The sequence below is a fragment of the Lynx rufus genome, unplaced genomic scaffold, assembly GCF_022079265.1.
Source record: "Lynx rufus isolate CCGP_SWC_20201006 ecotype Redwood Valley unplaced genomic scaffold, mLynRuf1.p SCAF_2, whole genome shotgun sequence".
Classification (NCBI taxonomy): Eukaryota; Metazoa; Chordata; class Mammalia; order Carnivora; family Felidae; genus Lynx; species Lynx rufus.
In genome coordinates, this window is record NW_025814834.1 from 216,460,271 (window position 1) to 216,487,974 (window position 27,704).

General features: G+C 54.5%; 1 protein-coding gene across 1 annotated transcript; it reads left to right on the forward strand.

The window, feature by feature from the left end:
- Nucleotides 1-1,632: 1,632 nt before the first annotated feature.
- LOC124515984 (solute carrier family 2, facilitated glucose transporter member 5-like) lies at nt 1,633-20,039 on the forward strand. Its single transcript, XM_047085092.1, has 12 exons — nt 1,633-1,750; nt 7,825-7,923; nt 8,449-8,609; nt 11,094-11,218; nt 14,832-14,984; nt 16,841-16,966; nt 17,060-17,247; nt 17,339-17,449; nt 17,897-17,998; nt 18,584-18,659; nt 19,135-19,262; nt 19,368-20,039. Exons 1-12 carry the CDS (start codon nt 1,721-1,723, stop codon nt 19,569-19,571), a joined length of 1,503 nt encoding a protein of 500 aa, XP_046941048.1. The 5' UTR covers nt 1,633-1,720; the 3' UTR covers nt 19,572-20,039.
- Nucleotides 20,040-27,704: the final 7,665 nt, after the last annotated feature.

Genomic DNA, 27,704 nt, shown 5'->3' on the forward strand with positions numbered 1-27,704 from the left:
AGTGAGGCTTCCCACCGCCACCCAAAGTTCAGAAAACCACAAAGACCACTTGCAGGGCAGGCAGTTCAGGCCACACACCCCAAGTCAGCCTGAGGCAGGGGGGTCTGCCTCTGACCCCTGGGCCAGTCCCCTGTCTGAGTGCCCAGATCCTGGGAGCCCAGGGCCCCTCTATGGCGGGGCGGGGGGGGGGGGCGGAACGAGACGGCCACCAGAGGTCCCAGGCTGCTGGGCCCAGGGTGGGGAAGGACCACTCAGAGACACAGCACCTGCCTGGAGCCTTCGAGCCCAAGGGGGGTCTGGGTGGAGGGCGGCCTGACGACTCGCCCCTCCGTGGGCCGTGCTGGGGCGTTGGTGACACTCAGCTGTGCCCACAAGACCCGGGGACCCGCAGGAACCGGGCTCGACCTGGGCAGGTCAAGGAGCCGCGCAGGGACCTCCGTGCCACCGCTGCTCAGCGCGCAGGAGGGCAAGGGGCGGCTGGGCCTCACCGGGAGCCAGGATTGCGAACTGCGGCCGTTTCTTCCTTTGCACAACTTGCGTCCTTCCTCCTCTTTCCCCCCACCTAAAGTGCATTTTCTCTGGAGAATTTTCCAAAACTCTTTGAAACGACTGGAAACCTCTGGTCTTGGCAAACCTTCTTTGGAAACCGCGGCTATGATCCGGAAAGGACAGGACGTGAAATTGTGGGGAAGAAATGGCCAATCCTCCCTCGTGAGGGGGGCTTAGGGACCCCCCCAACCCATACACACGGAGGCCCCTCCAGTCACCCCCTCCCCCCCCCAGTCTCCTGCAGGCAGGAGCCCTGGTCACAATTCCCAAGTTTGCTACTGATGCAGGAACAGTGCCCAACACACAGAGGCCTCCGGGTTGCCTTGATTTCTGCACCAGGGGAAGGAATGGCCGAATTCACTGCATTTGTCCCACAGCAGATAAAACGGGGAATATATCTTGCAAACATGAAAGCCTGCGGGCCACGTGGGACTCAGCTCCGGATCTTGGCCCCTTGTCCTGGTGCGCTCCACGGAAGCTGCACCCGGGCTGAGCACGGGGTCTGGCCGCGGCCTCGGTCACGCATGGAGGGCCCACAGCAGCAGCTGTGACTCACTTTCCCTGCCCTGTAGATAAAGGCATCCGGACTATCTACTGCCTTTAGAGCGGTAATGATTATACACCCTTCGCATCATACACACTCGGTTCCTTACAAAGGAACCGGAACTCTCCGAGCCAGCGTGGCCTGGGTATTCGAGCAGGAGCTGACTCTCTCGGAGAGATTTGCAGCAGGCTTCCTTTCAGGGACCGCTTCTAAGAAACCTCCTGTGACCCGATCTCTTGCCCTCGCGGGACAGGGAGTGGCGTGGGGCCGGTGGCTTTCCGTGTGCTTGTGGCAGAAATAACCCTGCCGGCCTCGCATCACGAGCCTCCTGGTGGAGACTTGCGCAGTGAGGAAGTACCACCGTCGGGAAGGCTGCGCCTGCCGTCGGGGGTGGGGGGCACCCTCTTGCTGAGCTAAACCCCAGACGTTGAATTTAGAAAGAAGGGGAAAGAAGACGCACGTCGGGACTCCTGAAAGGGTTAGTCTGTGTCGGGCTGGCTGTAAAAAAAAACAGGCTATTGGCTGTGACTTGGCGGCCAAAGTACAGCCAGAAAGTTTCTGTCTCCATTCAGAGCACTTGTTAGTCTGGCGGAAAGGAAGGAAACGGCAAGCCGCACTTTCAGGGCCATGGAGCAGGTTCCGGCCAAAAAGGATGGGGTAAGCGGGCCTCCCGGGGAAGGAGCTTAGAACAGTCTGCTCAGCGTTGCTGGAGGGGTAGGTGGGGTGGACGGTTGGAGGGAACCTGCCCCTCAGAGTTCACTTGCACAGGGACTAGCGGCCAGCTTTAGAGACATTTCAGTTTAGAGATTGTTTGGGGATCGTTCTACTGGAACAGCCTTGAAAAGCCCCGTCACCAAATGGAAGGGACGCAAAGAGTTAATTTGTCCCAACTGCCTTACCCTTAAAAGTTGGAGGTGAAGGGATTCTGAAACCAGCAGCAAAAGCCCTTGTACATGGTTTGTGGCTTTTTTTTTTTTTTTAACGTTTATTTATTTTTAAGACAGCGTGCGAGCAGGGGAGGGGCAGAGAGAGAGGGAAACACTGAATCCGAAGCAGGCTCCAGGCTCTGAGCTGTCAGCACAGAGCCCCACGCGAGGCTCGAACCCGTGAACTGCGAGATCGTGACTTGAGCTGGTCAGAGGCTTGACCGACTGAACCACCCAGGCGCCCCTGTTTTTGGATTTCTCTTGATTTGGGCTGCAGAAGGTTTTCACTGGGCTTTTCAGCCAAGTCGCACGGCTGGGCCAGCGTGGGAAGAAGGTGGGCTCGGAAAAGACCGTGCAAGACCCGAATCGAATTCAAATCCGCAGTGGAGATTCCCTTGTTTCAGAGACAGATTTTTCTGGACCTCGTCCCCCCCCCCCCACCCCCACCCCCGCACCACCCCACTCCCTCGATTGACGAAAATGCATAACGACAGAAAGATAATAGGAATGTATTATGAATGCTTTGAAAGGATTTGTGTCTTATTCATCACAGCAGCATTTGCTTGTATTTATGGAGACAGAGGCACATATTTGTGCAAGTTATTATTTAATCCGTCCTGGACGGAAGACCGTGTCCACAGGCAGGTCAGGAGCGCGCCCTGAAGCTTGTGGGTTCTGAACGTGTTTGGGAGATGGTTTCATTCCCGTCCCATCCTATTCTAGCTGTGGGAACTTGGGCAAGTTATTTCACTGTTCCGTGCCTCAGTGTTCTCATCTGCGAAATGGGGATATTAACCATACCACCTCATGGGGCTGCGGGAACAGTGAGATGGGGTAATGCATGTAAATTATCCGGCCCATAGTGATTCCCCCATAAATGTTATTGCTTTCGATCAGCCTTTCGAGCGGGGCACTAATGACATTTGACGCCGGATGATTCTGTGCTACGGGGGACGGGCCTGCGTAAGGCAGGATTTTCAGCATCATCCCTGGTCTCCACTCGTTAGAAGCCAGGAGTGCTCTTGTCCCGTGAGAGATAGAGCTTTCGAGGTTACTGAGCGCCTTCGCATGGACCTTGGTGGACTCTCGCGACAACTAAGAAAGTGTTAGACCTCTCAAGCGCGGTGCCCCTCTATTTTATAGGAAAGGGGCTATGAGGGAACACGGCCGGAGGGGCTTGGGAGTCAGGAGAGACCCTGGTGTGATCTGTGCCCTCTCCGCAAAGAGAGGTGCACTGCCTGACGGTCCCCCAACGTGAGGATGCAGAAAAACAGAAATGCCCCTGCATCGTGGGCCCTGAAAAGCAGCAATCCATCTTGAAAGGAAATGGTTAAAGAGGTCACACGCAAAAGGTCTGGGCTGAGTATAGCCACCTGCCCCCTGGGAGGAAGGAAGCCCCTCCAGTGCCAGGGGGGATGAAAGTGTCCCCTTCCCGGCTGCCTGAGGGCAGACCTGCCCCTTTGGACAAAAGCCAGGACTCGTGCTGGGTTTCCTGAGAATCCTGATGGCTGCTTGCAAGAACCCGCGGATCTTTAAGTGAAGTCCAGGGGGGATTCAGGAGCCCGGGGAAGCCTGCAGAAAGCCGGCGCTGTGCGGGCTGGGCTGGGGGGTGGGGGGCGGGGTACAGCTTTCCGTACCCTCCCCCCCCCATTGGCTGCGTGACCATGACCTCAGTGGCCTTTGGGTTCCTCATATGTAAAGAGAAAAAACCAGAATCTGACCAATGTGCATCAAGGACTTTCTGCGCAGAAAAAGTACTCTTGGCCTGGAGGGGGACAAATAGATTAGGAAAAAAAATATGCCAAGTGTTTTAGAAACGAAAAACGTGTCCTTTTTTTTTTTTTTAAGTTTATTTATTTAATTTATTTTAATAGTTTAAAAATATTTTTAATGTTATTTTTGATAGAGAGGGGCGCCTGGGTGGCTGGTCAAGCGGCCGACTTCAGCTCAGGTCACGATCTCGCGGTCCGCGAGTTCGAGCCCCGCGTCGGGCTCTGGGCTGATGGCTCAGAGCCTGGAGCCTGTTTCCGATTCTGTGTCTCCCTCTCTCTCTGCCCCTCCCCCGTTCATGCTCTGTCTCTCTCTGTCCCAAAAATAAATAAACGTTGAAAAAAAATTTTTTTTCATTTTAACTTTTTTTTAATATTTATCTTTGAGAGAGAAAGAGAGAGAGAGCGCATGCGTGTGCGCTAGTGGGGGAGGGGCAGAGAGAGAGGGAGACACAGAATCCGAAGCAGGCTCCGGGCTCTGAGCCATCAGCACAGAGCCCTATGCAGGGCTCGACCTCACGAACTATGAGATCATGACCTGAGCCGAAGTCGGACGCTTTACCAACTGAGTCACCCAGGCGCCCCAATTTTTTTATTTTAGAGAGTGAGAGCAGAGAGGGGCAGAGGGAGAGAGAATCTTAAGCAGACTGCACGTCAGCACAGAGCCCGACGCAGGGCTCGATCCCACAACCGTGGGATCATGGCCCGAGCCTAAATGGAGAGTCAGCCACTCAACCCACTGAGCCACCCGGGCGCCCCTATTATGTATTTTTTTAAACGTCTGCCTTCCGCATTGGACCCTGGTGTTGGAGGGCAGCTGATCTGCTCACCAGACCAGCGTGGCACCTGGACTACGGTCAGCTGTCAACCACTTTGTTTAATGAACGAAGGCATGCGGACGGGCAAGGTCGGTGAGAACCTCCCGGAATGGCTTTGCTGTTTCCGCAGAGGGGAGCCCCTGACCCGTACGGGTCTGTAGAATGTGGCCGCGTCTTGAACTCGAGGAGGAAGATGGACCTTAGATGTTAAACGGTAGGCTCTGTGCTTAGAGATTGTCTGCGACCCGCATTCCTCCTCGTCACGTTCACTGGGACCCCACGGAGGCAGTCGGGCCGCGGACTGTCCACGGTGCCTGCCAGCATCCCCCATTCTGGGGCACCAGCCAGCCCCCCAGCAGCGCTTGGCCAAGGACTCCAGACCGTAGGACCCATCGAGGTGGGAAGTGGCCGAGAGTTGCACTTGGCAGGATGAGGGAAGCCTGTTGTGTTTCTAGTTAATCGTTTACCTGGAAGAGAATTAAAGAGGAAAACTGTTTATCAATTTTCCCCTTCCTTCTCTCCGCCTCCCTCCCTCCCTCCCTTTCTTTCTCTTCTCCTCCCTCCCTCCGTCCCTCCCTTCCTCCCTTTCTTTCTTTCTCTTCTTCCTCCCTCCCTCCCTTCCTCCCTCCCTCCCTTCCTTCCTCCCTGCCTTTCTTTCCTTCTCTCCTTCCTCCCTCCCTCCTTTCCCCCTCCCTTTCTTTCTTTCTCTTCTTCCTTCCTTCCTCCCTCCCTTCCTCCCTCCTTCCCCCCCTCCCTTTCTTTCCTTCTCTTCTTCCTTCCTTCCTCCCTTCCTCCCTCCCTGCCACAAAATCAAACAATAGAACAGTCATAGGGGAGTGGTCTTTGTTTTGTTCTCCACTGTATCCCCAGCACTTAGAACCCTGTCTGGAGCTCCACATGTTGAAGTGAGTGCGTCTCCGGTGGGGGGGTGTGCGCGTGGATGTGCCTACTTGTGCACCCCCTGCCTTTAGAAGTCACAGGACGGCGCGGCAGAAGCCCTGGAACCCGCTTTCTCTCCTGGGTGCCATCGCCCCCACTTTTGTCACCTGCGCCCCACGCCGGCTCTGGGGGATGGTGGGGACTAAGGGAGACTGGAAACCAGAGCCCAAGGCTCATACCTGGCTTACCAGAAACTTTCTGCTGAATTAACTGTCTTTTAAAATGTTTATAAGAGAGCACGAGTGAGCAGGGGAGAGGGCAGAGAGAGAGGGAGAGAGAGAGAATCCCACACAGGCTCCGCGCTGTCAGACCTCAATCCCACAGTCCCTGAGACCCCGGCCTGAGCCAAAATCGAGTCAGGTGCTTAACGGACTGAGCCACCCAGGCGCTCCTGAATTAGCCATTCGTCAATCCATTTGGTGGGGGGAGGAGGAGGGTGAGGTTTCATTTATTGGGGGCTCCTGCTGTGCAGAGGGCTAACCAGCTCGGGCTCCCCAGAGCACCACAACAGGGCAGGAAGGACCACCGGCTCTCTGCCTGCCCTGGTCCTCACTTACGCCTCTGCAGAGCTCGTACCCTCTTTGGATTAGGCGGGGGTGGGGACACCCAGAGGAAGACCTGAGGCCCTGCCCTGCCGGTGGAGGGGAGGGCACGTGTCCCCTGGACTGGGCCTCCGTGGGAATACGTGCGTGAAGGTGCTTCAGCGGCCGCCTCCGAGAGCCCCATCCAGGCCCCAGTCAGTGGATTCACCTCCACGGCTAATCGCTCTCGTAATTACACCTTGCGACGGCTCTGAGGGAGCGTTATGACCCTCCTTTGGAAGATGAGGAAACTGAAGACTGTAGCAATGAAGCTAGAAAGTGGCAGTGGACACGTGCGAGATTAAACCTGTAGATTCCAAGAGAAAAGATTTTTCACTTCGATTTTTCTCCGGCTTTCCGTGACTTTGCTAATGACCTTCCTCTGGTCGTCGAAAAGATTGCCTTCTGTGCGTACTCAGTTTCCTCGTGGGTGAAAGGGGGATGTTAGCACAGAATGCATGTGTGTGAGAGGCCCCAGAAATCTGTATTTAAATGTTTTCCCCGGGCGCCTGGGTGGCTCAGTCGGTTAAGCATCAACTATCGATTTCAGCTCAGGTCATGGTCTCACCCTTTTGTGACCTCGAACCCCACGTCGGGCTCTGTGCTGACAGCGTAGAGCCTGCTTGGGATTCTCTCTCTCTCTCCCTCTGTCTCTCTCAAAATAAATAAATAAACTTAAAAAAGTATAGATTTTCTCACCCTGCCTTTCATCTGTTACAGCAAAAGTCCAAAGGCTAAAGGAAGTTAATCAGAGGCCCTAAATAAACCATGAAAACTTTCCCATTCTGGGGCACCCGGGTGGCTCAGTCGGGTTAGCGTCCGAATTCGGCTCAGGTCATGATCTCTCGGTTCATGAGTTCAAGCCCCGTGTCGGACTCTGTGCTGACAGCCTGGAGCCTCTTTCAGATTCTAGGTCTCCCTCTCTCCGCCCCTCCCCCACTCATCCCTTTGTCTCTCTCTCTCTCTCTCTCTCTTTCAAAAATAAATAAACATTAAAAAAAATTTTTTTCCCATTCTCTCCTCCCCGATTTTTAGGGGACTTTGTGTTCAAGGCAGTACTGAGTACATATGCTACGGTCAGCAAATACAGCCACACGTCAGGAATGTTAAGGAAACAATTCGGACATTACAGTGTTGGAGGAAATGACCCTTCCGGGTCTTTCTGACCTAGCGATTCTCATCCCCCCACCCCCTTCCCGCCAATCAGTGGGACATGTATAGTGCCTGGAGAACTCTGGGTTGTCGCAGGCAGGGGAGGGATGGCCCTCCAGTGCATATAGGACAGCCCCCCAGGGCAAAGAATTAACTGGCCCTAAGTGTTGGGGTTGAGGGAATCTTTTTTTTTTTAAGGTTATTTATTTATTTTGAGAGAGAGAGAGAGAAAGCACTGGCATGGGAGGGGCAGAGAGAGCGAGAATCCCAAGCAGGCCCCGCACCGTCAGCGCAGAGCCCGACGCGGGGCCCGAACTCACATGAGCCTGAGCCGAAGTCAGACCCTTAACCAACTGAGCCTCCCAGGAACCCGGAGGGAAGCTTTTCTGCCAGGTTAGATGGTAGAGGGTAGGCATAGGGCACACTCGAAACACTAAGGATCTTCGGATTCTCTCCCGTGCTTCCAGAAGGCTTCAGGGTAAAGTAGGGGTTCTCGTGAACCGCAGCGGCTTTCTGCGACCTAAGTCAGGATCTCTCCTCCCGCAGAGGCTGACGCTTGTGCTTGGCCTGGCAACGCTGATCGCTGCCTTTGGGTCATCCTTCCAGTATGGGTACAACGTGGCCGCCATTAACTCCCCTGCCCAGGTAGGTCGTTGGGGCGCGTGAGACACGCCCCCCACCCCCGTAAACGGGAGGGGGTTTTGGAGCAGCCACCAAGGTGGCAGTGAGTGCACACTGGTGCACACAGTGGGTCTTCAGGTAACAGGGACGCACGGCCCAGGGCCTTGGGGATGAACCCGGCCCCGGCCTCGGCTTCTCATGGAGCGCCAGGCCTGGTTGGGTGCCCCGGGGTTGGCCTCGGGGGTGCGGCTGGGGGCTCTGGTCTTCTGCGGCCTCGTGCTCCCCAGACGGGTCTGGAGGGTCAGGGGTCATGCAAAGGAACGGAGGACTGGAGTTCACAACATCCTGGGCCGCGTGCACATCGGAGGCCCGGACAGCCCTCCCCGCGGGCGCCCCTGCTGATGGCTTGGTCCCTACTCCCTTTCTTCCCCCGACTGGTGTTGGCGTCTTGGGCCCCGGTCATCCAGCGGGCGGCCTGACCGCGTAGGCGCTTCCGTCTGCAAAGCCGGGTCCAGGTACACGGGCGCTCTGCTCTGCTTTGTGCTGCAGTTCATGAAAACGTTTTACAACAAGACCTACTATGAGCGGAACAACGGCTACATGGACGAGTTTGCCTTGACGTTGCTGTGGTCTGTTTCCGTGTCCATGTTTCCCTTCGGAGGCTTCGTCGGGTCCCTCATGGTCGGCCCCCTGGTGAATAACTTTGGCAGGTAAGGAAAGGTGCGTTTCCAACTCCTGTAGCTCCCAGACCCCATCGGTTTAAAACGCAGGCCTCAAGCTGAAATTGTCTGTTTGTAAAATTAGGTACTAACCGCTGTGATGATTGCTGATGTCTCATATGGTCTTAAGAAGACCAGATGTTGACCTGGGGACGCAGCAGGGTCTCGGGGCGACAAGTGGGAGCGATGGGTGTCAGAATCCCGGGGCAGACCCAAAAAGACCAGAAAGTGCTTGGGAGGTCAGAACTCCCTCTCTCTGTTCTCTTGCCCTACGGGTCTTTTCCTTACCAGAAACCAAAACCAAGTTCTGCCCTCTTCGTTTGTTTTTTGGTTTTGCCTTTATTTTATTTTTTTAAAGATTTTTTAAAGTTTATTTACTTTGAAAGAGAGGGTGTACGTGAGTGGGAGCGGAGGAGGGGCAGAGAGAGAGAGAGGGAGAAAGAGAATCCCAAGCAGGCTCCGTGCTGTCAGCACAGACGCGGGGCTCGAACTCACAGATCGAGAGATCGTGACCTGAGCCAAAACCAAGAGTCAGACGCTTACCGACTGAGCCACCCAGGCATCCCCCCCACTCTTTTTTATTGGCCTTTAAAAGAGTCAAACACCAGATAAAATGGCCAACGTGTCAATCCTGATGTAGATCATAAGTGTTCTTAAGCCCTGCCTCCCAAACTAACACAAACTCACTACTCTGTTCTTTCACCTCGGGATCAAGTAATAGGCAAAATTGGGTCCAAATTAAATGCCTGTAAAACCTTGAAATGGCTGAGATTAATGTGAGGCACTCGACTGTGAAATCCTGTAGACCCAGGACACCTCTCACCGTGAGTGTTCTGGATGTCAAGGGCTGAGTTTGTATCTTTGCCCCCAGTTCCAGAAACATTAGAGATTCTCGTTCCATAGTTGATTCCAAAAAACGTCCTTAAGACATCACACCCCCTTGTGTAAATTCCATGGGCATGAGAGAGAGGCCTTGTTATGAACAGTATTAAAGAGCTCCTCCCCACCAGCCCTTTCCCTGGGCAGATGAGCACACAGACGCCGGCCGGGTAAGATCTCTTCTCGCCACAGATCTTGCTAGGTCGAGAATCAAGGCCAGAACCCAGTGCCTTCTCCAGTAGTTTTCAAAAAGAGTCTGAAAGTAGCAACATACAACCTCTGGTTTGGGAATCTAAGATCCTAAGGCCTTCCTGGAAGGTTGGTGTTGAACTCAACAGTTCTCCCTAGGGGCCCCGGGGACCAGGACATCAAATGAGGTCACAGATCTGCAGGACAAGTCTCCTCCGAGTGAAGGACTTACCGTTTTGGTCCACGGAGGCAACGGACAGTCACTTGTCCAGCTTTCTGCTTTGGAATGTGATAAGTTTTTGGGGCGCCTGGGGGGCTCAGTCAGTTGAGCATCTGACTTGGGCTCAGGTCATGACCTCTTGGTTCGTGAGTTCGAGCCCCGCGTCGGGCTCTGTGCTGACAGCTCGGAGCCTGGAGCCTGCTTTGGATTCTGTGTCTCCCTCTCTCTCTGCCCCTCCCCTGCTCACACTCTCTCTCTCTAAAAAATAAACATTAAAAAAAAAAAAAGAATGTGATGAATGTGGTTTTCTGAAGAATCTGTTCCTGAGATAACAGTAGCAACTAATAGTTGGCTGATGGGTTGACTTTAGGGTTATTAATTCCCCTAATCCTTACAAAAGCCCCATCATCTCCTTTTTCAAAATGAGAAAACAAGGCACAGAGAGATGCTGTAACTTACCCAAGATTATACAGCTGGGAGGAAATTTCACCCCCCTGCATGTCCCGAGGAACTGTGATTTCAGGCAAGTATCTTAATCTGTTGCCTTATTTTTAATCCTATCCATAGTATCTTTTTCACACGAGATATTTAAACGTTCGAGTGGGCAGATTTAACTCTCGGTTACGGTTCTTGGCTTTTGCGCCTGAAGACGGCCTTCCCTACCTGGAGTCCCACGGAGAGCCTTCTATAGTTCTAAAAATAATGTTATCATTCTGTGTTTCCCAGGGAGATCTGGCGTTTTATCTGGTGTGGCCTTTTAACGTTGAAAGATTCGCATATATGCTGTTGAATTCGATCTGCTACTATTTCGTTTAGGACTTCTCCCTCCATGTGGTCTAAGTGGGGTTGGCCTATGAGATCCTTCTAATGTCATTCCCTGATCTGGGCCGCAGGATTACACTAAAATCATGCGAGCGTATGGTTTCCGGAACCCGTCAGCGTATCGTAGCAGGCGGCCCTCTTCCTCTGCTCCCCACCGCTGACGTGCTCTGCACTGTGGTCATTGCCGTTGGCTCCCACAGAGAATGTTCCCGCCTCAGGCTGTGCACTTGACCTCCATCGGTCTCCATCACAGCGTCAAACAGCAGCAAAGGCCACTGCTGTAGCCGGGCAGACCCTTGGCGAACATCTGCGAAGACAACAGCTGAACCCTTAACCCAAACTAACTGAGATTTCGTCCTCGGCAGGAAAGGGACCTTGCTCTTCAACAACATCTTTTCCATAGTGCCCGCCGTCTTAATGGGGTGCAGCAAGGTCGCCGGGTCTTTCGAGATGATCATTTTGTCCAGACTTTTGGTGGGAATATGTGCAGGTAAATGGTGCTACTTGCGACGCCTCTGTCATTCAGGATAATCAAGGAGGAGGGGGAGGCGGGGGCAGACGCCGGGGTCTGGATCGTTCTGGAACCGCTGAAGCACATAGACACGAGCTATTCCTCTGTCCCGATGCTTCTCAGATGCAGTCAAGGGACCGAGCTTCGCTGTGATGCTTCCTGCAAAGAGAGCTGTTCTGTGAAAGACAGAAATCCAGAGTCCTGTTTGCAAGGGCACTTCCTTTCCTTTCCTTTCCTTTCCTTTCCTTTCCTTTCCTTTCCTTTGTTTTCCTTTCCTTTCCTTACCTCCGTGTTTTCCAAGCTATAGGTGGGGCCAGTGAGTGGGTGGTGCCTCTGATTAGTGAGCAGCTTTTCCTTTTCTTTTTCTCTTTTTAAGTTTATTTATTTATTTGGGGGAGGGGGAGGGGCTCCTGCCCGAAGCGGGGCTCGAACTCACGAACCGTGAGATCATGACCTGAGCCGAAACCATGAGTCAGATGCTTGATGGACGGAGCCACCCAGGTGCCCCAGCATTTTCTTTTTCTAGGCAGAGTGTAGACTGTGTCATGTGCAGTAGGGGTAAGGGCGGTCTTCTGAAACTTGTTTCGGTGACTTATCCGTATACGTGGGTGAGAACCAGGTTGCAACGTTAAACGTGTCTCCCCATTTTTACCGTGGGTCGTGGTCAAAAACGCATGAGAAACAATCTAATGTAGGAATCCCTCCGCCCAAGAAGAGTTAATGATAGCAACCTGTCACCTTCTAGAGGGAACGTGAAGTTTGCAGAAGGATTTTTAGGGGTTCTTTTCACCTATTCCTCCAGGGTCCACCTGCTGAAGAGGGTAACACTCACTCGCCTGAGGTCTCTGGTCTCGTAACCCCCGGAGCTGCTTTGCAAACCCTCCAGAGCTATGGCCCCCCGGGCCGCACTCTGGTGGTCGTAGAAAACTCCCCCGTGATTCCTTCCGACCGAAAAGATGTGGTTAAAGCCACGCCTGTGGCCTTCCCCCGACGTGGCATTCTTTTGTAGACTGTGTTTCCCAGGGCTGGAGGGGGCAAGCGGGACACCCGCCCTCGGGGCCGTGCACCTTCAGGGTGGGCCCCCCCAAAGGGCTGCATCCTGGGCGCCTCGTCAAGCAACCCTGCACCCGGCCCTGGCATTGGCAACCAACTCTCGTTTTCTGCTTCCAAACACAGGGATGGGGTGAGCGGATGATTTGGCCTGATGTCCGCAAACCCCTCGGCTGGCCCTCCTGGGCGGTGGGGGAGAGGGCGAGGAGCCCGGTGTCGGGGGAAATGGCAAGGAATTGCGAGGCTGGGGGACAAAAGAGGAAATCAGCCTCCCTGAAGAGAGAAGAGGTCATGTCCCGGAGGGAATGATGGGCCCCATGGCAAGCGTCGCCCTACTGCTTTCCCTGAGAGCGCCTGGACGGGTCTCTGCCGCCTTGGTCTGGCCCTGCTCCCGCCTCCCGCCTCCCCCTGCAGCGGGGCTCCGCTAACAAAGAATAGACGATTCCGGGGCGCCCGGCTGGCTCAGTTGTTCAGCGTCTAACTCTTCGGCTCACGATCGTGGTCACGATCTCACGGTTCGTGAGTTTGAGCCCTAGCGTCAGGGTCTGCACTGTCAGCAGAGGCTGCCTGGGATTCCCTCTCTCTCACGCTCTCAAAATAAATACATTTAAAAAAAGGAAAGAAAGAAAAAACAAACGATTCCTGGAAGTCACTGGCAGTGGACAGGTGCAGGCAGGCACTTTTCTCTTGACCGTCCAGCACTCCAGAGCTGGTTCCCACAGGGAGATATTAGGCTCCAATAGTTAACAAATCACCAAAACCCCAACCTTTACTCTTAAACAAGCATTACTTCTAAGTCCGTGGTTCTCAAACTTTTTGGCCTCAGGATCTTTTCTTTTCTTTTCTTTTCTTTTTTCTTTTCTTTCTCTTCTTTCTTTCTTTCTTTCTTTCTTTCTTTCTTTCTCTTTCCCTCCCCCTCCCTCTCTTTCTCTTAGGTGTTTTTATTATAGCACAGGGACAGGGCCCATGGGCAGAAAGAGTTGCTGCCTCAGGACCTTTTTACACTCTTAAAATTATTGAGGGCCCCGAAGAGCTTTTGCTCGTGTGGGTTGTATTGGCCAATATCTACCATTTACAAATTGCAGCCAAGAAATGTTCGTTTAATTCATCTAAACGGCAACAGTAAGCCCGTCACACGTCTCTGTGAAAATAGGCGTACATTCTGAAACAAAGAGTTTCAGCGAGAAGGGTGGCATTGCTTCACGGGTTTGCAAATGTCTTTAATGTCCCGCCTCACAGAAGACGGCTGGCTTCTCAGACCTGCTTCTGTGTCCTGCTGGCCGTGACCTCACACGGCGGGGAGCCTCTGGAACACTCCACCGTGTGGGCACTATACAGGGCAGTATCTCAGGATTGTTGGAAGATGGTTTTGACCTCACAGGCCCCCTGAAAAGGTGTCGGGAGTTTCCTAGGTCCTCAGATCCCCCTTGGAGAAGCGACGGAGTCATAATCCATTCGCAGTGAATTCTTGCGCACGGTTCCCGAGAAATTCTGGGCGGTGTGTGAGTCGGCAGCTGCTGCTCAGACACCCTAAAAAATAAGGGAGCAGCTGGTCCCCCAAAGGGGGTGTGGCGAGAAGGGGGGCGCAAGAACAGACGTGAGCAGGACTTGAGACACAGTTCACTGGCTTTTAGTCAACCTGTGTGGCCAGAAGACCAACTGCTTTCATGGAAGGAATTTCAAATGTAAAAGCTGCTTTCTCTGACTCCAGCGGCTGGGGTTGCCCGGTGGAGTTTGTTTGTCTGTTTATCTATTTATGAGAGAGGGCCTGAGGGACCAGCGAGGGGCAGAGAGAGAGAGGGAGAAAGAGAGAATCCCACGCAGGCTCCGAGCTGTCAGCACAGAGCCCCCTGTGGGGCTCGAACCCACGAGCCGTGAGACCGTGACCTGAGCCGAAGTCAGATGTTTAACCGACTGAGCCACGCAGGCGCCCCACCAGTGGAGCCACTTTTAAGACAGGTTAGAGATTGCTTCCCACCGGCAGGAAGGGGACCCCGTCTCTCACAAACCTTCTGAGGTTTGCCTTTTCAAGTTTGTCCCTGGTCAAGTGAAAAAGAACTTGCCGCTGAGAAGCGTCCCCCGCCCCCTGACCCCTGAGTGGTGACCATGGAGCCTGCCCCTCAAGGGCCCCTGCTTCTTCCCAGCCCTGTGGGCACTAGGCCTGCGGGGTCTCCCCCCACCCCTCCCACCAGACTTCTAAGGGCTGATATTGCTGTGACAACTGGAAAGAATTGGTGAACAGCGTGCCTCTTTTAAAACACTAAGCAGAGGGGCTCCTGGGTGGCTCAGTCGGTTGAGCGTCCGACTTCAGCCCGGGTCACGATCTCGCGGTCTGTGAGTTCGAGCCCCGCGTCAGGCTCTGGGCTGACGGCTCAGAGCCTGGAGCCTGCTTCAGATTCTGTGCCTCCTTGTCTCTCTCTCTGTCCCTCCCCTGCTCATGCTCAGAAACAAACATTAAAAAAAAAATGAATGTGTTTGAAGACAGAGCCTGTCCCGGTGAGACTAATGTTTCCTGATGGTGTTTTCACTTCAATCCTGCCAGGTCTGTCTTCCAATGTTGTCCCCATGTACCTGGGAGAGCTGGCCCCTAAAAACCTGAGGGGGGGCCTCGGGGTGGTGCCTCAGCTCTTCATCACCATTGGCATCCTCGTGGCTCAGATCTTCGGCCTTCGGAGCCTCCTCGCGAGCGAAGAAGGTAAGCTCAAGACTCCTCTGGACCACAGCCCTCTTTCTGCCTGGACGTTTCTGTGGGCTGCTCTTTCCTCTCCAGTCGTGTCCAGGCAAGTGTCCTTGCCTCACTGCCCTGGCCCCATGGTGTTGGTGTGGTATTTGCACAGAACAGGCCCCGAACAAGGTGGCGGGGCCCATGTGGCTAGTATTTTCCAGTCCCTCCTAGGACACAGAGGAGGGGGCTTTAGCGTGAGCAGGAAGTGTCATTGTCTGACTTTCTCTTGGCTTGCGTGGTGGCCAAGCGAGGGGCCCGGGGCATGGTAATGACCACCGCCAGTGTGCTTGAGGCCTCACTCGAGCCTCCCAGCAATGCTGCTGCCTGGTTGGGAGGGTGGGGGTCCTTTGCCGGTCCTACTCTGTAGACCAGGAAAGAGGGAACCCCCTAGGGGTAAAATGGTGAGTCTCAGGGCCGGTACCCCTTGCAGATCCTGACTCTGGAGCCTCCCCACTTTCCTCGGGAGCCTGGGCCCAGCACACCATAAGTGCACGGTGACTGGTAACCGTCACTGCTTCTGCATGACCTCCCCCTTCTGGTCTCGCAATCCCCATTAATGGTAACACCAGCCAAAACATACAAAGTGCTTACGGTGGGCCAGGCACCAAGTCTTTAGATTAAGTCCATTTAATCCTCCAAATAGTCCTGTAAGGCAGGTATTATCATTATACCCGTTTTCCAGATGCAGAACCTGAGGCATAGAGAGGTTGGATACCAGGTCCAAGGTCTCATTAGGACACAAATCCAGGTGGCTTGGGCCGGGCTCCACATGAAACGACCACTGTCTTCCTTCCAATCACCCTCGTAAGGAGCGGGGACCAGGGCAGGGGCTAAGTTCCTGTCTCCCAGTGATGTCACCTATACACCCGCAGGACCCAGGGCAGCCTCAGAGCCCCGGTGTCGGTGAAGTGCTCTCTGGCGTGCCCAGCGAGGGGGGCCTCAGAGCGGGCCCGACGGAGGGAGTAGGACCAGCCTTCCAGACGTGGGCAGACGGGGCACACCTGTGGAATCTCCCTGCCACGTTCGGGGAACCGCAAATGTGTGGATTGCGTTTGTCCCTCCATCCTTTATGGAGACCATTTTGTCGTCGGTGTCCTTCCTCTGGACACAGTGTGGAGGGCGGGGCTTGGCCTTAGTCTCCAGCTCAACTCCTGGCACGTGCATGTCTACACAGGAGGCTGTTCTTTGTTTATTCCTCTCCCACATCGGGAGTGAGACCCCCTAGGGGTGACGGGGCCATCGCCTTAAGTCGGAGTCCATGCCTGTATTACACTGGGTTAAGAGTCCGCAGGGGAAGGGGGAGGCCTGCTGCGGCCCTCACCCCTGGCCTTCCCACCCCCACAGGGGGCCGCAGTGCTGACATTTACCATCATCGCATCCTTGCACCTCCCCCGCCCCCCATGGTTTTTTTTTTGTTTTTTTTTTTTTTTTTTACCACCTTTTGCAAAGATAGAGTTAATTTTCCGCTCCTGGACTTCATCTAGTTGGACCCCATTGCGTAGATCGCTGCGTCGGACGCTGAGTTTCGGGGATGGGCTCCCGCCGTGGTTTGTACAGACTTCTATCGTACGGCTACGCCGTGGCTTCTGTGGCCCCTCTGTGCTGTGGACGTGGCCTTGCTTGCGGCTTCCGTGTCTGTGACCAGTGCTGCTCCGACCCTGCCGGACCAGGCGTCCTGGTGGCCCCGCATATTCAGGGCGCTGTGTCAGAGCACGGGACGGTGTGGGGTGTCGAGTCAGGGGACAGGGTGGCCGGCCGGGCTCCGGGGCGGGAGGGGCTGGGGAGGGGCGAAGGCAGCTCTCACCTGGGCACTGGCCTCCTTGCAGGCTGGCCGATCCTCCTCGGGGTGACCGGGGTCCCCGCGGCTCTCCAGCTCCTACTATTACCCTTTTTCCCCGAGAGCCCCCGGTACCTGCTGATTCAGAAGAAGGACGAGGTAGCTGCCCAAACCGGTAAGGCTCCACCGTGCAGGGGGCGGAGGCCGCGGCGTCTCTGCTCCGGGACGTTGGGGTCCCCTGAGCCCGCCCCCTGCTCCCCTCCCTTAGCGCTGAAAAGGCTGCGTGGCTGGGACGACGTGGGCCCCGAGATGGAGGAGATCCGGCAGGAGGACGAGGCCGAGAGGGCCGTGGGCTTCGTCTCCGTGCTGAAGCTGTTCCGCACGAGGTCCCTGCGGTGGCAGGTCATCTCCGTCATCGTCCTCATGGGCGGCCAGCAGCTGTCGGGGGTGAACGCGGTACGGGGGCCGGGGCGCGGGGCTGGGAGGGGCGCTGTCGTCATCACAGGGGGCCCCGAGCACCCCGCCAGCCTCTGGGGGTGCCTTCCAGATCTACTACTACGCGGACCAGATCTACCTGAGCGCGGGGGTGAAGGAGAATGACGTCCAGTACGTGACAGTGGGCACCGGGGCCGTCAACGTGCTGATGACCGTCTGTGCCGTGAGTCCCCGACAGCCACCAAGGACGAGGGCATCTTGAGTGTGTGTGTGTTGGGGGGGGGGTCCTAGCTGAGGAAAGAGCCAGATCTGAGGTGGTGACGTGCCTCTTGGTCTCATCTCCGGGCCACTTGTCAGATGACAGCCTGTCTCTTGGAGGCGGGGGGGGGCAGCCTGTGCCCGCCCCCAAGATGGAGACCCCCTGCCCTCCACTCTGGAAGCTTCCGCCGTGTGAGGTGGCTCTTCCCCAATCTGTCCCATGTGTGGTTACTACCTGTGCCCTGCTGGGGGGCAGACACACGGGCAGGCGGGCACACAGCTGCCCCTTCGGAAGGGGGGTTTGGGAGACGGGCGGAGGACTTCCTGCGCAGGCGGCTCTAGTAGGGGTGCGGCCTCCTGTCTAGCGGGGCTGCTGAGCCTCCCTGCTTGCCCTCCGCCCCCTCCCCTGCAGGTGTTCGTGGTGGAGCTCTTGGGGCGAAGGTTCCTGCTCCTTCTGGGTTTCTCCGTCTGCTTCACGGCCTGTTGCGTGCTGACGGCGGCCCTGGCCTTGCAGGTGAGGAGGGGGGGTTGTGGTGGCGGCTGGAGCGCCCTGTCTGTCCGCTGAGCCCTCACTCGCATGGTAAGGAAAGTGACCAACATGATCTTTTCGCAACTACGATGAATCAGACGCCTGGGGACCATCTGCCCCCTGGGGCCCCCTGGGAGCCTCCACGTCTAAGTAGCCCACTGCCGGGGCGCCTGGGTGGCTCAGTCGGTTGGGTGTCCGACTTCGGCTCGGGTCGTGATCTCGCGGTCTATGGGTTCGAGCCCCGCGTCAGGCTCTGTGCTGACAGCTCGGAGCCTGGAGCCTGCTTCGGAGTCTGTGTCTGTCTCTTTCTCTCTGCTCCTACCCCGCTAGTGCTCGGTCTCTCTCTCTCTCTCTCTCAAAAATGAATAAATGTTAAAAAAAAAAAAAAAAAGATTTTAAGTAGCCCGCTGCCCACTTCCGGCCGATTTCCCGGAGGCATCCGGGTGGCACGGCCTGCTGGGGAGCCAGGTGCCCTCCTTGCCCGGCCCGGCCACAGCCCCTGGGGACCAAGATGCCCCACCCAGGTCATCTCTGCTTTGCCAGGTGTGATCCAATGTCCTCTCCCCACAGGACACAATATCCTGGATGCCTTACGTCAGCATCGCCTGCATCATCGCCTACGTCGTGGGACACGCCCTTGGGCCCAGTATGTTCCCTAGAGCTGGCTCTCCCTGGTTTTGTCTCCTCCTTTCCTGAACCAGAAACTTCTGGCTTGGGTCCCCTGGAGAGGCTCCTTGGAGGCCTCATGCAGCCCCAGAATGGCCTCTCCCCCTGCCTTCCTGTCGCGCAGGGGTTTGCTCAGAGGGTTATTAGAGCGACCGCGCTAAAGCGGCCTTCGCCGTGTGCGTTGAAACAGGCTACCCCGTGCGATTGGCGTAGAGAGCCTTGCGGTGGTCCCGGGCCCCTTTTAGGGACATCACAGGATGTCACCTGCGGTGCCATATTCTTGCTGTTGGCCTTCTCGCGCTGCTTCTCCGCCAGCCCAGGAGTCCCGGAGACACCCCGCTCCTCGGGCCGGATGCCTCGGGCGCCCCGCGCACGGCAGGGCCTCCGGGACCCTTGGCGGGCTTGCCTGCTTCCAGAGGAGACAGCTCCTCCTCCTTCCCCCTCTGCCCCCCAAGGCCCCGTCCCCGCGGTGCTCATCACGGAGACCTTCCTGCAGTCCTCCCGGCCGGCCGCCTTCATGGTGGGGGGCAGCGTGCACTGGCTCTCCAACTTCACGGTGGGCTTGATCTTCCCGTTCGTCCAAGTGAGTGCCAGCCGCCCCGCCTCCCCCCTGCCCCCTGCACAAAATCCTCACGCGGTTAAGGGAGAAGCTTCTGGAGAAGGTGAGCCCCACTTGCCCTTCCCACAGGTGGGCCTCGGAGCCTACAGCTTCGTCATTTTCGGCGTGATCTGTCTTCTCACGACCATCTACACCTTCCTGGTGGTCCCCGAGACCAAGGCCAAGACCTTCATAGAGATCAATCAGATTTTCACCAAGATGAATAAGGTGTCAGAGGTGCACCCGGAAAAAGAGGAACTGGAGGAATTTCCACCCTCTACTCGGGGGCAGTAACTCGAGGGAAGGAGCCCGTTGAGCGGGTCTGCGCCGGCTTCCCTCCCGGGCTGTTGTCCCGGCCAATAGCCGTGAACGTGCGGGACCAGGCGCCGTCCGTCCGGGGTGGAATGCACCGGGGCTGTGCCGTCTGTCTCCAGATGACCGCCGCCAACCCCGAGTCACGGGGAGCAGGCGCCCCTCGCCGCGCTGGGCTAGCCGTCAGGTCCTGATAACGTCGGCTCTCACGACAAAAATCATTAGCGTGGTGGCGGGATGGAAAGAATCACATCTGGCCAGAGAAACACCTCTTCTGAAATCCATGGGTCTTCTGGGGACCGGAGGCCTGCGTTCAGGGGAATTCTTCCTCTTGCCCGATCCGTCTCCAGAAACACCAGTCCTGGAAAGTGTGATGTCTGAGAAGTTACGAAGCAGGTCCCTATGGAGACTTCAATGGAGTCGGAGCTTGTTAATTCCGGATTATATTGCTGAAGGGCAGTGAATGGCATTGCCTCTGAATGCTCAATAAAACACATATGATCCCTTTTACCAAGACATGCTTCTTTCCTGTGAGCAGGTGGAAGAAGGCAGCGGGAGGGGTGTGTGTGGGAGGGTGAGGGGGTCCCTGGTCCTTTGAGCAGTTCGATCTTGCTGGAGCGTCAGCCCCTTGAGAGCATGGGTTTGGCCACTTTTGCTTATCCCGGAATCCCGCTGCCTAGACCCGGCCTGGCGTACAGGAGGCCCCCAGACAGTATTTGCTGGAAGGGGAGAAGCAGGAACTGAGGTGGTGAGGCCACCTGTAGGATGTGAGATCTGCTCCCTGCTCCGGGGAGTTAGGGAGGCAGACCCAGGGCCGGCTGGGGGCGGTTGGGACGGGAGCAGCTTTTGTGGGGGTGGAATGGGGATCCCTCAGGTGATGAGCTAAATAAATAACTTAGAGGAGAAGTAAACAGTTCGCGGCTGTGGTCGGACCACGCTGTGTCCCTGTGCGGGGACCCGTAGCGTGGAAGGAGGCGCAGGAAACAGGGAATTTCTCGGCACTGAGGAGCGGTGCAGCCGGATGTGTGAATCAAGGAACCTCCAGCCTGGGGGAGGCTGGACCTCACATCCTTGGTCCTGCCGCTTAGTAACGGTGCACCGTGGGTACTTACTCAGCTTTTGTGTACCTCAGCTTCCTCTTCCATTAAATGGAGCTAAGAACAAATGTCTCACGTGGCTATGGGATTGAAATAACAGGCGTGCGGTGCTTCGATCAGCGGCTGGCTTGTATTATCTCCGCGGTTATTTTTAAGTGCTTGGGAATGAGCGTCGATCTTGAGGACAAACTCACGGGTAAAATGCAGCGAGAGACCGCTCTTCATATACAACTGCGATTAAACAATTAAGTAAATGGATGGCACACGGGGGGAGGTTACAGCTAAGCCGAGATAAGGAGTCTAGGATGATCCACGTGGTCATAAATGAGCGTTGGAGAAACCGGTATGAGGTCACGTTCAGTTTGCCATAAACACGGACGGCTACAAATAGGAACGCTTACAGACACGTGTATTTACACGGGTTACAAAATACAGGAGCAGGGGCACCTGGGCGGCTCAGTCGGCTAAGCGCCCGACTTTGGCTGAGGTCATGATCTCGCAGTCTGTGAGTTCGAGCCCCGCGTCGGGCTCTGTGCTGACAGCTAACATCTTCTGTCCTGAAGATAACACAGGCGTGGGGTGATCACCGAGTCTGAGGGAGTTGTGTGGCAGTAATAAGGACCCGGTGAGCCTTCGGTAGGGGGGGCCAGTTGGTAAGAAACAAGGGGGTCCCTGCAGAGCCAGCAACGGTCAGGCCGAGATGCCAGGGAGAGTTCAGAGGGAGAGCTGTTGGATTTAGGGACCCTTGGCCCCCACAGTAAGGCACCTGGCCCCCTGCCGGCTTCCTGATGGGCCAGGAGTGAAGGGTGTGGGGAGGTGTGGGGAGAAGACGTGTTGAGGTGTTTTATGGAAAACCTAGAAGTGTCTAGAAGGATGTCAGCCATATGGCTCTGGAACTCAGGAGAGAGAGACCACATTCACATCGCTTTTATTACAGTATATCGACATAATTGTCGTTTATTATTGTGTTAATCAAATTAAACTTTATCATAGGTATGTATGCACGGGAGAAAACAGTGTATTCAGGGTTCAGAGCTGTCCGCGATGTCCCTTGGGGTCTTGGAGTGGATCCCCTGGGGATAACAGGATGACTGTATTTCTTGCTGTCTCCCTTCACAATTTCTGGTTGAGTGTGTGTGTTTTATCACATGATGTGTACGTATACATAACTTATAAAAAATAAATATACATACACCGGAGGTTTGTGTTCAAAACTTAGTGACTGATGGGGACGCCTGGGTGGCTCAGTCGGCTAAGCATCGGACTCCTGATTGATCTCACAGTTCGTGAGTTCGAGCCCCAGGTCGAGCTCTGCGCTGACAGTGCGGAGCCTGCTTGGGATTCTGGGACAGAGGGCTTGTGGGACAGAGTCTGAAATCCCACTCTGGAATGGGAGTGGGGCGGGGTTTTGCCATCTGAAAGTCTGTCCCCTTAAGGGCTGGCTCCTCGGTCCCCAGAGGAAGAGTGAGGAGATAAGGACCTGTGATCGTCACACCCTCATGTGCGTGGGGTTCGTCGTGGAATCATGGGAGACTCGGGTCTGTCACCCGCATCGGGCACAGCACAGCGACACGCACATGGCCTCTTCTGTCTGCAAGGAATTTAGAGTCAGCCAGGAGGATGGAAACCACATTGCCCCGTGGTAAAAAGGGACAGAAGGGGGGACTGGTGCATCTGGTTTGAGTCTGCTGTGAGCCCTGTCTTAATCAGCTGAGCAGCCCCAGTGGCCCTTGCTGGCACTTAATAAATGTTGAATGAATGAATGAATGTTGAATAAATGTTGAAGAATCGTCTTCGGGGAAAAGGTAAACCATGGGCCGAGGCTTCAGGAACGGGTGAGGCTCGTACAGGAATAGAGGATAAGGCGCTTGGAAGGGTAGCAGGGAAGAGAGCGACGTGCCCATCGTGAATCGAAGACATTCACTCAGCAAGTATTTGTTGAGCACCTACTGTGTGCCAGGCATTGGGTATAACGGATCTAATGGTCAAAAACATAAGTAAACAAATACTTAAAGTTATCGCAGGGAGTATTCAAGGTAAAGTGTTGAGAGAGCGGCAGGTGAGGGGTGAGGGGTCCCCGAGGAGACGTCCCCAGGAGGTGACATTTGTCCCGTGGTCTGGAGGAAGGATGTTTCAAGCGCAAGGAACGGCATGGAAGGAAGCTGGTTTTGCCATCGACTTGACTTGACTTTGCCGCCGACTGAGTCGACTTGTGATTGGGGTCGACTCAGAGGAAGGGAAGGCACACGGAGTTTAACCCTTGTGATTAGACCGTGAGCACTGGGGCCAACCGGAAGAAGCATGCCCAAAGTACAATGTTCAACCAGCTGATACAGCAGCCCTATCTGGCGGACTGGCACTCAGGAGTCGAAAGGTAACTGCGGTCAGCAGAATAACGCCCCCGCAAACGTGTCCCCGTCCTAATCCCCAGGATCTGTGAATGCGGTATTTTTACCTGGCAAAGGGAATTAAAACAGCAGAAGGAATTAAGGCCGCGGATCAGCCAACCCTGAGATGGGAGATTTTCTGAACGGTCCAAGAGGGATCCGTGTGATCACAGGGAAGAGGCAGAACCATGAAGATGGCAGCTTGAGACTCAGTCCAACGTCGTTGGCTTTGAAGATGGCGAAAGTGGCCATGAGCGGGGAGTTCCAGCGGCTTCTAGGAGCTGGAAAGGCAAAGAAACGGATATCCTCCTGGAGCCTCCGGAAGGGAACGCAGTCCGTGGCACCTTGACGTTAGCCCAGGGAGACCCACCTCAGACTTCTGACCTTCCAGACCTGGAAGGTAACACATCTGTGTTATTTTAAGCCGCTAGGTTTGTGGTGATTGGTTAGAGCAGCCGCAGGAAGCTGATGGGGACGGGCTGGGAGAATTCTGAGAAGAAGTTAGTAGAAACTTGAATGTGTGTATTTCATTGCTCCCTGGGTGGCCCAGCTGTGCCCCCAACGGGAAAAGGCAGGTGAGTGCCACCCAAGGGAGAAACCAGAGTGTGATTCAAGGTCGCTGAGGACAGACCACTGGCACAGCGGGCTCAGGTGGTACAAGAGAGGGTGGGGACAGCCTGCAAGAGCCAGCCCTTGTCCTGCGTCCTTCCTCCCCTGGCCAGCGGACCCACCCGCAACCCTGGAGCACCGTGTGGCTGCGCGCACCCCCTTTCTGCCGTGGAAGGACCGCCTCCTCCCCCGGGGGGTCTAAAATACAGACGGGTGGGGGCATCCGCTTTACGCAGAACAGGGGAGCACGATGGGAGCTGGAACAGGGAAAGTCATCCCCTCACCGCGGAATAAGCCTGGCCCAGGCTACCGGGCTCTCCATGACTCCGTACGGAGTGTCCCGGGCCGCAGCCCAGCCAGCAGGGGTCACAGACACGTGCCTCTCCCAACAGATACCGACTCCGGGCCTTGGAAGGGACGCGGGGCGCCGCAGAGCAAACACAGCCCTTTACAGACCGTTCACAGCCACCTGAGCTGTCGCGAGCAGACCGTCAGGGTCTTGTCCCTGTGGTGCGCCCTCAGCACTGGTTCACCTGTGCACACCGGTGCCTTCTGCTTGGGTCGCTTCACACACACACACCGTATACAACGTGTTTCCACGTCCCTCTGGAATTTTCTTTTAAACAATGCTTATTTATCTTAAAAAAATTTTTTTTAATGTTTATTTTTGAGAGAGAGAGACAGAATGCAAGCGGGGACGGGGCAGAGAGAGAGGGAGACACAGAACCCGAAGCAGGCTCCAGGCTCCGAGCTGTCATCGCAGAGCCTGGCGCGGGGCTCGAACCCATGAACCGCGAGATCGTGACCTGAGCCAAAGTCGGACACTCTACCGACTGAGCCACCCAGGCGCCCCCTTCTATGTACGTTTCATAATTCTCCTTTATATTTAGGATTTTTCTTGTTTCTTGAGATAGGCCTGGATTGCAATGCATTTTCCTCTTAGGACTGCCTTCGCTGCATCCCAAAGGGTTTGGGTTGTTGTGTTTTCATTTCCATTTGTTTCCATGCGTTTTTAAATTTCTTCTTTAATTGCCTGGTTGACCCATTCATTCTTTAGTGGGATGTTCTTTCACTTCCATGCTGTTGGAGGTTTTCCAGACTTTTTCCTGTGGCTGATTTCAAGTTTCATAGTATTGCGATCTGAAAGTGTGCATGCTATGATCTCAATTCTTTTATATTTATTGAGGGCTGTTTTGTGGCCCGGTATGTGATCTATCTTGGAGAATGTTCCGTGTGCACTCGAGAAGAAAGTATATCCTGCTGCTTTGGGATATAGAGTTCTAAATATATCTGTCAAGTCCATCTGGTCCAATGCATTGTTCAGGGCCATTGTTTCTTTCCTGATTCTCTGTCTACATGATCTGTCCATTGCTGTAAGCGGAGTAAAGTCCCCTTGCCATTACCACATTCTTATCAATAAGATTGCTTATGTTTGTGATTAATTGTTTTATATATCTGGGTGCTTTCAAATTCGGTGCATAGACATTTGTAATTGTTAGCTCTTCCTAATGGATAGACCCTGTAATTATTGTATAAAGCCCTTCTTCATCTCTTGTTACAGCCTTTAATTGAAAGTCTAGTGTGTTCTTAATTCTCCTTTCAAATGGAGCCCAGCCTTCCAATCAGGTGATTTGTCATAATTTATGTAATCATCCCCCCCCCTTTTTTTTTTAGCTAATAGAGTAATTCTGAAATAAGCACCTTTGTTCAGTGTTTAATGGCTTATTTATTACTAAGGGTAATTATAAATAAATAGACTGGAGGCACCTGGGTGGCTCAGTCAGTTAAGCGTCCGACTTTTGATTTTGGCTCAGGTCGTGATCTCACAGTTTGTGAAATTGAGTCCCTGCTGTCAGGTCAGAGCCTGCTTGGGATTCTCTCTCTCCCTCTCTTTCTTCCCCTCCCTGGCTTGCTCTTTCTCTCTCCCTCTCTCTCTCTCTCAAAACAAATAAAATAAACATTTTTAAAAAAAGAAATAAATAGGCTATATTAAAAAAAATTCTTTTTGAGGGGCGCTTGGGTAGCTCAGTTGGTTAAGCATCCAAGTTCGGCTCAGGTCATGATCTCACTGTTGATGAGTTCAAGCCCTGCATCAGGCTCTGTGCTCACAGCTCAGAGCCTGGAGCCTGCTTCAGATTCTGCGTCTCTCTCTCTCTCTCTCTGCCCCTCCCATGCTCATACTCTGTCTCTCTCTCTCTCCCCAAAATAAATAAACATTAAAAAAAAAAGGAGAAAAAAAAATTTAATTGACTCTTTCCTCCAAATGGATAATTAGTCCAGATGTATAAGCAGGAGTGCAGAGAAACAACCCAGGAGAAACATAACACATCCAGACAATCAGGCCCGACTTGGTTTCCAAGACTCCTCATTTCTGGGGACAATGGTGGACAGTGGTTTTTCTCCTCCTTGGTGCACCTGGGGAGCTCCCGGCTTGGGGCTTGGTGGAGGTGAGGGAAAGCAAAGGAAAAGGAGAAGGGATCCTTGTCACGGGGGGGGGGGGGGGCAGAACCTGAGGGCAGAGTGTCCCCAAGGCCCAGGAAGAAATATGAGTCAGGAGGAAAGGACAACCCCTGCCGATGAGTCAAGATGGGGACCGAGAACCGACAATGGCTTTGACCTCTCGGAGGGCACGAATGACCTTGACAAGAGCAGCAGAGGTGAGAGCTGGAGACAAAAGCTTGGCTGGAGTGGGTTCAAGGGAGAAATGGGTGGGACGGAGGAGAGACAGCAAGGACAGAGAGCTATTTGAAGGAGCTTTTGGCACAAGGGGACAAAATACGAAGCTTAGTGAAGGGAGATGATGGAATCGTGTTAGGTTTTTATAGGGCAGGAGTCATGTTTAGACACTGAGAGGGAGTATGCAGTAAAAAAAAAAAAAAAAAGGAAGGACCAGCGATGCAGGACAGACGGGGGGGGGGGGGCGGGGGGGGAGCAGTTGCAAAGAGAAAGTCCCGGAAAGAGCAAAGACAGGACCTAATGTCTGTTACCATTCATTTGGGTATATGAGTTCTCTGCTTTCACAATGTCGTTCGTTTGTAGTTATATTTTATTCACAATCGCTTTATAGGAGGCACTGACTGCACAATTTGCACATAGGGTATGTTAATATACTGACAACAGCCTTTCTCAGTTGTGCAATGCACCACCACTCTATCACATGGTATGCTCACACATTCTCTTCTAGATATTATTTCTGTGACCAATGAGGAAAGTAAGGCTCCTAGAGGCAGTATCGCTCGCCTGAGGCCCCACGGTTAGTAACAATAATTCTGACGTTGTCTCCATCTCTTGCAAAGTGATTGTTTAAAGTTCATTTATTTCTTTCGAGAGAGAGAGAGAGAGAGAGAGAGCAAGAGAGGGAGGGTCAGAGAGAGAGGGAGAAGAGAGAATCCCAGGCAGGCTCTGTGCTGTCGGTGCAGAGCCCAATGCTGGGCTCGAACTCACAAACCGTGAGCTCATGACCTGAGCCGAAGTCAGATGCTTACCCGACAGAGCCACCCGGGCGCCCTGTGTCTGCAAAGTGGATTTTTTTTAACAGTGACTTTTTAGCAACTTTTCCCCGGGGTCTGGTTCCTCACCTCACCCCAAGGTGGTTTTATTCTCGGCAGAGAATCCGTTGTCTCCCAGGGGGTATCGGCAGAAGTGACCGGGGGCAGCTGAGAACATTACCTCATCCTCTCTCTTGAGTTGCCCAGTGCTCTTGGCTGCAGATGGGGCCACGTTTTCCAGGTCTTGACATTTTATACCGAAACCTACTTCGAGTGACACGACGTTCACGGACACGAAGGCCGTGCTGCTCCTGTGCCCTTGCACGGTGTCCACGTTTCCCCTGCGCGGCTTGTTGGGGTCGCCGGTGGCCGGCCTGCGGGTCAACAGATACGGCTGGTCAAGAGGAGACGTGTTGCCCTCACCTAAACCACACCGTCTCTTGGCGAGCGTGCGTGTGGTGGGGAGCTGGTGTGACCTTGGAAATCAAGAGGCCTGATGTCTCGTCCTCCCCACCCCGGGCACAGACGTCATGC

What these genes read in the sequence shown, in the direction of transcription:
- LOC124515984 (XM_047085092.1), top strand. Translation starts at nt 1,721, where the DNA reads ATGGAGCAGGTTCCGGCCAAAAAGGATGGG. An exon ending in CGGCGGCCCTGGCCTTGCAG is followed by an intron (nt 17,999 to 18,583) that starts GTGAGGAGGGGG and finishes CTCTCCCCACAG; the next exon opens with GACACAATATCCTGGATGCC. An exon ending in TGATCTTCCCGTTCGTCCAA is followed by an intron (nt 19,263 to 19,367) that starts GTGAGTGCCAGC and finishes CCCTTCCCACAG; the next exon opens with GTGGGCCTCGGAGCCTACAG.